The sequence below is a fragment of the Theobroma cacao genome, unplaced genomic scaffold (genome assembly GCF_000208745.1).
Source record: "Theobroma cacao cultivar B97-61/B2 unplaced genomic scaffold, Criollo_cocoa_genome_V2, whole genome shotgun sequence".
Classification (NCBI taxonomy): Eukaryota; Viridiplantae; Streptophyta; class Magnoliopsida; order Malvales; family Malvaceae; genus Theobroma; species Theobroma cacao.
The window spans coordinates 5319-18123 of record NW_017234874.1 but is presented as its reverse complement, the minus strand read 5'-3'; the positions used below and the strand labels follow the sequence as shown (position 1 = coordinate 18123).

Genomic DNA, 12805 nt, shown 5'->3' with positions numbered 1-12805 from the left:
GAATCACTACATATATGGCGTAGTTAATAAATTGTAGTGAGTCAACGTAAAGGAGTGGTTTATTTTTCCTGTCCCTAACTCATAAAAATGCTAGAAACTAAAATGAGGTATGTACATAAGATGATGCCAGAGAAGCGATAATTGAGGTAACATAAATTAAGTTCCAACTAGATTGCCTCAGATTTGGACCAATTCAAATTTATTTTTTGTCATGAAAAAGAGTAACAGTTGCTTGTTAGTTTTACCGTGTACTGTATACTAGTAAGTACTTTAACTATTTACAAACCAGTTGGAAAGCAACCATACGCTGGAAGAAAAAACAGTACAATGTATATGCCTTATTATTTAGCTCCAAGCGCTTCTACTTGTAGGCCCATAGAAAAGACGCAACTTTTGTTAGCCATATTTCGTTTGTGCATGTGGCAGACCCTTATCACCCCTTGATTTCGTCAGCCATTCAATCATCCCATCTCCTTTTACTACAAATGCAGCGAACTACTGTGTATATATATACATATAGGTTTGGCACTTGTAGAGATAAACAAGCTTTCGCTCAAAAAAAAAAAAAAAACAGAGATAAACAAGCTCAAACCCACCAAGTTCACATGCTTTGAAGAAGAAACTGAAGACACATAATAAAAGCTTTTCCAGCAATAAACATGGTGAAGAGCATCAAAGAAGAGTCCAGGTCGTTTTTTCTATATTGCTGCGCAAAAAACTTCCAGAAACCAGCGTCCCCGGAAATAAAACCGGGAGAAGGAACGAATGGAAATGCTTCGTCGGTCTCCTGTACAAAGCAGAACAAGCCTGGAGGATGGAAAGCTATGCCTTACATCTTAGGTTCCTCTCCTTTCTAACGTATTAATGGTATTAATTTCCTCGTGGAGTGGTCGTTTAGTTAACATAGAAACGTGTGCTGTGGCAGGAAATGAAACGTTCGAGAGGTTAGCAACGTTTGGGTTGTCGGCAAATTTTATGGTGTATTTGATGAGAGAGTTACACATGGATCAGGTGTCTGCTTCAAATGTTTTCAATATCTGGTTTGGTATAACCAATTTTGCACCTCTGCTTGGTGCAATTATCTCCGATGCCTATGCCGGGAGGTTTCGAACCATTGCGGTTGCATCCTTTGCTTCATTTCTGGTATGTTTTCTCAGTCCTTACTGCTTTATTATAACCATATATTGTAATAAGAATACTAATAAATAGTGATTATTAACGGCCAAGGCTGCTTGAATTTTCATTAAATAAAATCGAGTAGGTGAACAGAGGTCCATATCATCTTTAAATTTTCTTGATGCGTGATGCACATGGTGCGGGTATGATTTTCCCACTTCCAAGAGCTAATTAGACGATGCAAAAGCTGATGAAGATTCTTGGATTTACGCTTTCTAAAACGTTTCTCGCTTTTGTCAGCAAGCAAAAAGTTTTACTATATAGTTAAATATTTATGGACAAAATTAAATCGTATTAATTTCTAATGACTATCTCGTAATCTTTGGAAACAAATTTAATCCTGCTTCTCGCTCTCACTCCATCGCTGACGGATACGAAATCCATTTGCGGCCCCTCTCTCTTTTTTGCTTTTCTCTGGGGGGATTTGCTCTTGGCTTGCAAGATCTCTTGCCAAGAAAGATATGTCTACGCTGAAATCAAAAGTAGGGTTAAATCTTCTGCCATGCTTGTGTTTTGCTGTGGTAATAATAGCCCATAATTAAATCTAATAGTTAGGTTCAGCCAACGAAATTAATTGAGACATTAATATTTATCAATGAAAATATGACATGATAGAAAATAGAAAATAAATTGAACTATAAACTTAGGACTATCGATCAAAAGATTCATTCTAATCTAATATAGTAGTAATTACGAAAATTCGCTCTTTTTCCATTTACTTTTGGTTGAATCGACCGACAAAAACCGGTAATATATATAGACCATAACATGTCATCATTGTGTTAGGTAAACTAAGTACAAGCAACATCATAATACTACTATTTATAATCTACTCTAGATAAGATTTTTGATATGCAGGATGTTAGGCCCGGAAAAGTCATCAAAATATCTCAACAGCAAGTTAGGAGAAGTGCTTTGATTCCCCTTTTCCTCATGATAAATACTAAGTACTTATAAACGGACAAAAACCATTAGTAGAATAGTATGTCTTGTGGGTCATTTAGGAGAAGTGTCGTGCATGCTGCAAAAGAAGTTTGCAATTACAGTCCTACCTGCCCCCTTTTCTCTCGTCATTTTCTGCTCTTACAAATTGTCATTTATTATGTGTGATAGCCATTCGATTGAAAATATTGCTATAAATAGTTAAGTTAAGGGAGAAAAGCGAAGCAATTAAAGAAATCAGAAAAAGTAGTTGAGATTATTTATTTAATGCAAAACTACATGATAATATTTTTATTTATTTTTAATAAATAAAAAAAAGATTCAACTTTATTAAACCAAATAATAAATTTTAAAGTAAACGTAATAAATCAAATAAAATAAATGTTTGCTAATTGAAAATTAGAAATAAATAAAATGAAGAGAAAAAACTATGCTAAACAAAAAGCTAAATGAGAAAAAGTATAATGTTTTCTATAGTTTATAAAATATTGAAGGACAAAGTGAGAATATAAAAGAAATTTTTTTTTCTATGAAAAATATTTTACTTATTGAAAGGAAATTTTTTTTATGAAAAATATTTTATTTGAAAAATCTATCACTTTTTTCTTATTTGGATAAACCAAGAAAAATATTTTCTATTATTTACTTCATCCAGTAGAAAATAATTTTCACTGTGATCCATCTTCAAAAACTTTAACCATAACACTATAAAAATATTAACATTCATGAATTACGCAAGATATCTAAAATTTTTTGTAATATTAAAAATAATATATATTAGTAATAAAAACATCTTACATGAATACAATTAAGAAAATCCTACATAACGCATCTTACATAACAAAAACATTTTTCATATATTTTTATAAATAACTCCATAATAAATATCATTAAACACGTCCTCATAAAAGACTTTCGTTTATTATAAAAAAATTATTTTTTGCATTTTTTTTCTTTTACTTGGAAATTAAGAATGTCTGTAAAATTAAGGCAAATCTTCCATCCTTTTCATGAGTTAGGCCAAACACTCACTTAATTTCTAAGTACAATATAATTATTGGTATGGTTGATAGGAGCATCACGCGTTAAAATCTCATATATAAATATTTTAATTTGTATGTTTGTTTGTGACGCTTCTTCTATTATAAGGTTTATATGCATCATTAACTCCCGTTCTAAATGCTGCTATTAAGCTGAATTATAGATAAGCAATACCAAATGGAAAAGATTATAAAGCTGAATTAGACATGTCTAATTTACTCTGACAGGGAATGTCGATTGTGACTTTGACGGCTTGGATCCCACATCTCCATCCTGCAGAATGCAAACCTGAAGATCAACCAAATGGTCACTGCGTTGGTCCAAACAAGGCTCAACTGGGAGTTCTGCTAACAGGGCTAGGTCTGTTATCAGTAGGCGCAGGCGGAATAAGACCCTGCAGCATTCCATTTGGAATTGATCAATTTGATCCAACCACTGAAGAAGGGGTAAAAGGGATCAGCAGCTTCTTCAATTGGTATTACACCACATTTACAGTGGTCGTATTGCTCACTTTAACTCTTGTGGTTTATATTCAAGACTCAGTAAGCTGGGTTCTAGGCTTTGGAATTCCTACCCTGCTCATGGGCAGTTCGATAGTTCTGTTCCTCATCGGAACTAGAATTTATGTGCATGTTAAGCCACAAGGAAGCATATTTTCAAGCATTGTGCAAGTGTTTTTTGCCACTTACAGGAAACGACAGCTTAAGCTACCAGCACAGGGAGAGGAAATTGGAGTTTTCTATGATCCTCCTGTAAAGGAAAATGTATTGTCGAAGCTACCCGTCACCAGCCAGTTCAGGTGACATATCTTTTTTTTTTTTTGGCTCAGCTTCACGTGACATATCTTATCACCAAAGATACTTTGAAAATATATTATTGAGTTAATTGACGAAAGCACTGGAAGTTGCATATATATATATATATGTAAGGTTACCATTTCTTGGTTATTCATTTCAGGTGGGATACGGTCTTTCAGGTTACTGAATGAATTTACTTTTCATAGTGTTAATCAAAAGTCCGTATAACTCAACAAGTGTGAAGATGAGCTTCAGCTCCATAAGGATATTGATTGATACTATATTACTTTGATTCAATCATTTAAGATTACATGATTTCGTGTAACAATCAGTCAAAAAGACTTGACCAACTAATGAACTTACGGTAGTTTAAGACTGAAACACTTTTTCTTTGTAGGCAACATTGTGCAAGAGTTTCATGGTAAAGGTTCATTATATGAACTTCTGCTCGCATCTAATGCTAAATTTTAATTGTTGTTTTTATTCTCTTAGGTTCTTAAACAAAGCCGCCATAATAATGGAGAATGAATTACAACCCGATGGTTCCCCTAATAAATGGAGGCTGTGCAGCATTCAACAAGTGGAAGAGGTCAAATGCCTTATCAGAGTCATTCCTATATGGGCTTCTGGTGTCATTAGCTTTACCTCCATGGCACAACAGGGAACGTTCACTTTGTCACAGGCTTTGAAAATGGACAGGCATCTTGGCTCCAAGATCCAAATCCCAGCTGGTTCCATTGTAATCATATCGATGATCACAATTGGAATTTTCCTCCCAGTCTATGACAGAATAATTGTTCCAGGTCTTCGAAAATTCACCAAACATGAAGGTGGGATAACACTTCTTCAAAGAATTGGCATTGGCATCTTTTTCTCAATTCTGGCGATGATTGTTGCTGGAGTGATGGAAAAGAAGAGACGGGACTCAGCTATGTTGCACCCTGGTGTTGCACCAATATCAGTCTTTTGGCTAGCTCCTCAGCTTATCCTCATGGGCTTCTGCGAGGCATTCAACATTATTGGACAGATTGAATTTTTTAACAAGCAGTTTCCGGAGCATATGAGAAGCATTGCTAATTCTCTTCTCTTTTGCTCCCTGGCCGGTGCAAGCTACTTAAGCAGCATTGTAGTCAACATTGTGCATCATGTCACTGGAGGGCATGGACACCCTGACTGGCTGACTAGTGATATCAATGCTGGAAAACTGGATTACTTTTACTATCTTCTAGCAGGGATGGGGGCCTTCAATTTCCTTTATTTTCTCTATGTTGCTTATCACTATCGTTACAAGGGCAATGTACAAATGGAAGATAAATCTGTCCCTGATGTTGAGCTAAATGCGATCAAACCATGAAACTAAATAGATGTAATCTTATTGTAGCTAGCTAATCATATGAAGAATAATACTCATTTACGGTGGCTTTAATAGTCGTTCGCGGTCCCATGTTCAAAGTAATAAAGGAAAAGAGCATGCTTTTTTCCTTGTTGTAACAGAGCAGTATGGGTTGTCTTGGAAATTGGAATACAGCTCCTTTAATTATTGTGTCTCCAAAGCGATATACTTGACTTCAAGAAACATGGCGGTATATGGAATGTTGGAGATTATCACTGTAGATAGTCAATTTTGATTAATACTTAATCTTTAAAAAATTATTTTATCTCGTAACATTATATAAAGAATAATGAGAACAATCATTTCAAGTGAGCACTACTTCACGCAAAACAATTAGAATAAGTGGAGCATTGCTCTATGTTTAACAATTAATACAAGTAGAGCAACTATTTTGTATAAAATAACAATTTCACACAGATGACAGTGAAAGTAATCCGGAATAGGTGGCAGGGTTCATTGGTTACTTTCATATTGGGATGTTTTGGAGAGTTTGGCTTGGTGGCTTAGATATGGAGGTAGTTTAGAGGTCTTCCTCTTAACCTTTTCCTGAAGTACAAGTGTTTCACCCTCCTACCTTGTTCTCGTATAGCTTTTTCTCTTGTACTTGTTCACGTACAACTTCTTTTATTATACCTATTCATGTACAGCTTTTTCTCTTCTGTCTATTCACGTACAACTTCCTCGCTTGTACCTATTCACATACAGCTCTTCTCTATTAGCTCCTACTAGAGAACAAGTCTTATTAAATATAATTACTTCAATAGTCACATAATAAGTTTTCAGCCGTTACTCAATATTAACTCTTAGTAACGGTTTCGTAACATTAAAATTCTCCTTAATGATATCATTCATTACTTGCATTAAAATCTTTTCTTGTAACCATTACTTCTGGCACTATATATAGAGCCTTCACAATTCAAAAGGGGCTTTCTTTCACTTTCAGAATTACCCAACTCTCACTCAAAGCTTTTCTCTTTAGCCTATTCTCACTTAGAACACCTATTCTTTTCTTATTTTCTTTCACTTGCCACAACATTTAGTACTTCAGAAACTGTTCCAATATTCCTCTCCATCACCTTCGGTACATCTCTTACTTGTTTGCAACGCTTTCTCTTCTTATCACAAGAACCTCATTTACAATCACTTAGCAGCAGGTTCCTTGACTATGATTGAAATGCAATATGACAACAACAAAATGAGGTGCACCATGGAATGAGAAAGACCCATGCCAAAGCCATTCAAGGTTTGCACTTTCGAGGAGGCATGAATTTGTGGTGTTGGAGATTAGGAGATGGACAGACCATTGGTTACCTCATTTTGGAGCTTTCTCCTTGTATTTGGCAATGCACATGCACGGTTTAAAGCTGCCAAGAGATGCCTATCACTTCATTGTTCTACTTTCCTTTGTAATGCAAACAACATTATAGTACTTTTATAGAAATAAAGTGCAACCTTGCACCTCTTCCCTTTAGAATACTTTTCATACTGGGATTCAACCTCATATTCAAATATGAAAATAATCAATAAATTTAAAAATATAACACAACGAAAAAATAAATTAGTATTTAATCAGAGAAACAGTCGAATTCTACAAGATCAATATTTGTATTTTTCATGTTATTTTCTAATTACTTATAAACATTCATAAGTTTAAGAGTTACATACCTTACTCTAGATATCAAAATCAAGAGCTAATTAAATCAAAATCTTTGCTTCTTCACTTTTAGGATTTGTCAGCCACCCAAACGTTTGGCCCTTAACAGTAATCCACACAATGATCGAATATGACCTTCTCAAAGGTAGGATTTTTGCTTGTGCTAGCAAATTTGGTTTCTAAAAAAAAAAACTAAAAATTCTTACTGAATCTTATTTTTGTCAAATAAAGAAAACTATTTTTCTTTTCTTATTTTATGAAATGGCTGAGAAGTGACTGGAGGTTTAGAGTTTTAGTTTTGCTAACATAATATATTTATATAGCCAAACAAAGTTGTAACCCTAAATACAATAGTTGTATTTTAATTTAATTAAGCCTTTGTGAACTTAATTAATTTCTCACTTTATTTTGGTATATTCTAATTAAGACTAACTTAATTAATTATCCTTATTTAATCTCAATCATGTCACTTAATGTATGTGACCCATTAAGCTTCTAACATGTTGGCAGTAGATATAAATCCTAATCAAATATTAATTTGATAATTGATTTGTATTTATAGATCATGAACAATATCTAGCAATACATCATAACCACCCAAATGTTAAAGAGTTAATTAAAGAATTTGATAAAGCCTTTCAATGATAAGCCTCTCAGTGCAATATGGTCCTTTCATCAAATATCCCGAATATGTCATTAAGCATGGCTCGGTGTTTACTTATGACATTCCATATTTGTTCCATAATTCATTACTAACCTTATGAATTTAGAAAAGTAACTTTCCTCAAATTCATCATGATTTGGCCAAAGACTTTGTACAAGTTAATCAAGAATTGAGAACAAATGAGATACATCACTTTATATCACTTAGGGTGATGAATCCTTTCTTGACCACTTATTCACCTTCGCATGCTTCATGGCATACTCAAAAACACCCTGTTTAGGCATCTGGACACCTCCAAACCTGTAGGGATGAAATCAAAGTATGTTATTCCCCATACAAGATGACTTGGTGTCTCAAGTTAGAGGACTAGTTGCACGACTATCACATGAGAACATATTCCATAAACACTTGAGTGAAATACAAAATGGAGTTCTCATAGTAGGTCATGTTCAGTGAACTTGTTCTTTAACAAGCACCTACATATTATCCTTAAGTATCCCATATACTTCAATGTATGAGATTAATTGCTTACTTTCCAAATAAAGAGGCTTAACATGCACTAGTCTTTAAGCATTGTTAATGCCTTGTCTTGATAATACAATGACCATGAACAATTTTAGGAACATGTCTTTTATGCATAGTGATCTCATAATTGTAACAACTTTACAATTCTCTTGCAAGGCCTTTATGTTCCATGGTTTCATCTAATTAGTACTTAATAACTCGTTATTATTGCACTAACATGAAGGAAAACCTCTATCACATATAGTTATGTGATTAAATATGCATTAAATGACAATATATATTCTGTGACCAATCTAATTGGCTTAAGGGCATATACCAACAATCTCCCACTTGCACTTGAGTCAATTGCTAACATATCCAATATCGAACTTTTTCGCTTAGCAACAGTATTTCTACTAGGACATCTCAAATTGTAATATTTGGGAATATGTTAATTTACATGTTTGACAATCTCCATTGTCATAATCAAAATACTAATTTAGATCACAACGAGATCTTGATTCCATTATTATGCCTTTTGTTGTTACTTTAATAACTTAGAATAATTTATTGGTTCATTAAACTAATGATCCAAATATCTCTTCTTTTGTATCCTAAACAAAAGGTTTGTATCCAATTATAAATATAATCATGCAATCATCTATTGTTTTGGAATCAGTCCAATGTAATTGCTCAATCATGACTTTATGTCACTTTTAACATTTAGGATTCTCTCTACATTAAACTTCTTTAACATGTATTCCTAAATTCTTTTGTTGAGTCCCCTTTAGGCTCTAACAATTTAGTCCATTTTGTTTTTCTTATAGTGAAAAATGTATCTTATACACTTTTAATGAATCTTATCTTACCCCCACTAACGTTATGATGTGCGCAAAATATGTTTATCTTATTCAATGTATTCAACTAATTTGAATATATTGCATTGAATAGAGATTATCGTCCAATTATTCATATTGGATTATTTAGTAAACTCATTTTATATGAGTAATGTATCGATATGCATCCTACTAATGGTTTGCACTTAATGGATTCATCTCACGAATTATGCATCCTTATGCATCCCATTAAATTAGTCTTTGTACATAGATCTTATCTATTGGATTTTATAATTTCATGACTCTCAACCTTTAAAGTATCATTAGCTCCCATTATTTCTATCATTTATAGATATCTTACCAAGTAAACTTATTTACTTTCTTTTGGGGCGTTATATCTATAACTTTTATGTATACTTACATGTCATTAGTCATTCATCATTGGTTATGGGATGAAATCCTTTCAAAAGTTAGTTCATGCAATTAACTGGGTTTGGAATGCTTTATGATTCATATTTTATGAATTCAATATGATAATCAATTGTTATTTAGTTCTAAGCAATCTTAATTTAGATCCAAGATTTCATTAAGAATGCTCCTTAACTAAATATGGTCATAATCTTATTATGAATTCATTGAGTTATGACTCAATTTTATCTAAGTCAACTCATTAATTTCCTTTTTGATTCATAATCAAGAGTTAAATAATCTCACAATGATCTAATCATTATGACTTAGTATTGATTATCATATATGCAAGGTTATACTTAAGGATAAATAATTTAGAACAATTCCAAGATAAAATGAGATATAATGTAAATATATAAATATATAAATATATATAAGCTAAGCATAGCATGCTAGCAAAATATAAATCTATGTTTCCTAACTATAAAATAAAATATTCAACCATAGGACTAAAACCAAAACATCTCATCTTGACAATCATGTCATGAAAACATTCAATGTTCTAAAATTATTTATTGTTCCACAATTTAATCTAGGTTGACAAGCTTGATCGTCATCAACTAAGGTTGTCCCCTTCATGATCTTATTCTTCACTACTCTTTGTCATTAGTTCCTTCAATATGTCATATATATTAAAACCATTAATAAAGAGTAATGTATTATATACCAAGTAGTGAAAACTAAATCATTATCTGATTCATACCTAAAGTGGAAGCTTCCTTTTGTTTCTTCCTGTTGATGTATTTAAGATAATACTTGCAATTGCTCCTTCAATGCCCAAGTTTGCCGCAGAAATGACATTTGTCATTGTCTTTGTCCTCCTTCACTCGTTTAGTAGGCTTCATACCTTTCGAAGTTAATGATTTTCACCTTTATCTTTCTTAGAAAATTTTATTTTCTTCTTTTTGTTTCTCTTATAAGGGACAAGATTAACTAAAGGCTTATCTTTTGTAATGGTGTTCTCAGCCTGTGTAAGCATATTCAATAACCCTGAAAGGGTTACCTCAATCTTGTTCATGTTGAAGTTCAACACAAACTATGAATAGCTCTCTGGTAATGAAGAAAGTATAAGGTTTATGCTCAAATCATGATCCATAACCCAACCCAACTATTAAAGTCGAACGATATATCCTATCATCTTAAACTCATGAGGTCTTATTGGGCTTCCCTCAGACATCTTACATTGGAACAGTTCCCTTGAAATGTCGAATCTCTCTGTGTGACTTTCTTTATCAAACATTTCTCTAAGGTTTAGGACAATATCTAAAGCATTCATATATTTATGTTGCTTTTGAAGATATAGAGCCATATTAGCCAACATCACACATGTGGCTTGATCGAGATCATCTATATAAACTTTATAGGCTTGCTTTTCCTCATTTGTAACATCATCGCTAGGTTCCTCGGGAATAGGGCCATCTAGGACATAAGCCTTTTTTTCCTTTTTCAAGACAATCTTGATATTGCGAAACTAGTCAATGAAATTTGGGCCTGTCAACTTGTTTGCATCAAGTATGCTTCTAAGTGACAAACTATTCACCATGATAGATTTATATTCTATATGAACCAACATATATAATTATTAGTTATTAACGCAAATTATATAATCATAAAAACAAGATTTTAAAATCTTATATGATTATTCTCAATATTTTATCAAAATAATAGCCCTCCTCTACTATTTTGAGAAATTTAACCTTTAAACTTCTTATTGAGCTGGGACCTTTTTCATCCCACCATGACCTTTAGAGACTCAACAAGCCATAATGAAACTAATTAGGTAGATAACTTTGCTTACCAATTGTATCTTATACAACTCTTAGATTAGTTAGGTGACAATTGTTTGTCTAAATGCATCATATAGATTTTGCCTAACTATGCCTCTAAAACTATGCGGTCATGTGTGACACATCCGAACAACATGGCACTAGTTGAGTAAGACCCACCAATAACTCAAACGTACTCGTGTAAAAGTTTGGCCTTGAGTGACTCAACAAACCTCTAATTAAAAGAGCAGCCTAGTTATCCTGTTATATGATGGAAGGTCACTTTTTAACTCAATATTTTAATGAGGGATTTTATTTATTAATTCATTAATTAAGGTCTCATTGATTAGGCATTGTTGACATGCATAGCATTTATCGCATTTCACATATATCATATATATATATATATATTGAAAAATAAATCTATCTCATGCCAACTACTCAGATGATTATGGACTTTACTAATTCTAATTTTCTCGAGCCATTAAAGAAATTAGTTGGTCAAAATCCTAGGAGATTTACACAAATATCGTCTTTAAGCTTTGCTTGTAATCTCCTTGAATCTCCACGGTACCTTTGGATCTCCATCTTCAAGTTACAAAAATTTTTCTATCTAACCCTAGTTTTACACTTTGATGCAACTAATTACACTTTATAATCAAGAAACCTCGAGTTACTTTTGAGGGGAGTTTGGTAAGAAAAGAATTTTACAACCCAGAGAAAACAGAGATAAGGTAGGGTACGTAGACCCTATTTTAAAATAAATACCATGAGAAATAAATTTAACCATCCATGACCTAATCTTATAAGGTCTAAGTCCATTATCATTCTCATGCTTTATAATCATAATCAAAAGTATAGAAATAAATACGAGCTCAATATCACTTGATGATCTTGTGTGTTATTTGAGAAAAGCATTAATTAATTCATTTAAAGTGCTAGACTCAAATTATTTGATATTGTTTTATTTCAATTTAGTGTTTAAGAAATTCCCATTTTCAAAACACTTAAAGTAAACATTTTACTCCTTATTTCTTATTAAAACTTCATTGAAATAAAATTTTCCTTTTTAAGACTTTTCATTTTAATTCTTTCCATAATTAAAACTCTTTTTAATTTTGGAAACCTCTTTATTTTAGGTAAACTTCCTAAAAGAGAAGAAATGATGGAGGGGCCGGCCAAAGAGAGCTAAAAGAGAAGAAAGAAAGAGAGAAAAAGAAAAAAAAATCTAGACAGTGAGGAACCCGAGAGAAAGGGAGAGCGGTGATGCCAGCCAAGAAGAAAAAAAAATGGGACAAGACAAATAGAGAAAGGGGAAAGCTGAAGAATAAAGGAAAGAAAAGAAGAGAAACAGTCGAGGAAAAAAAAGAAGAAGAAGAAGCTAAGTTTTCGGGTGCTGCTGGTGGTGAGAGAAAGAGAGGAAAGAAGTGTAGTTGGTTTGTGAGTGTAAGGAAAGAAAAAAAAGGCAAAAGAGAGAGAAGGGAGGTTTCACCGACTGACGGGGGGAAGAGGAGCAAAAGAAAGCAAAGAATCGAGAAAGAAAGGGAAATAAAGGTAAATATAT

General features: G+C 32.9%; 1 protein-coding gene across 1 annotated transcript; it reads left to right on the top strand.

Moving 5' to 3' along the window:
- Nucleotides 1-519: 519 nt before the first annotated feature.
- On the top strand, nt 520-5493 carry LOC18609286 (protein NRT1/ PTR FAMILY 2.13). Its single transcript, XM_018129876.1, has 4 exons — nt 520-840; nt 926-1143; nt 3387-3958; nt 4449-5493. The coding sequence occupies exons 1-4, from the start codon at nt 660-662 to the stop codon at nt 5308-5310; spliced, it is 1833 nt and encodes a 610-aa protein (XP_017985365.1). The 5' UTR covers nt 520-659; the 3' UTR covers nt 5311-5493.
- The last annotated feature ends 7312 nt before the right edge of the window (nt 5494-12805 follow it).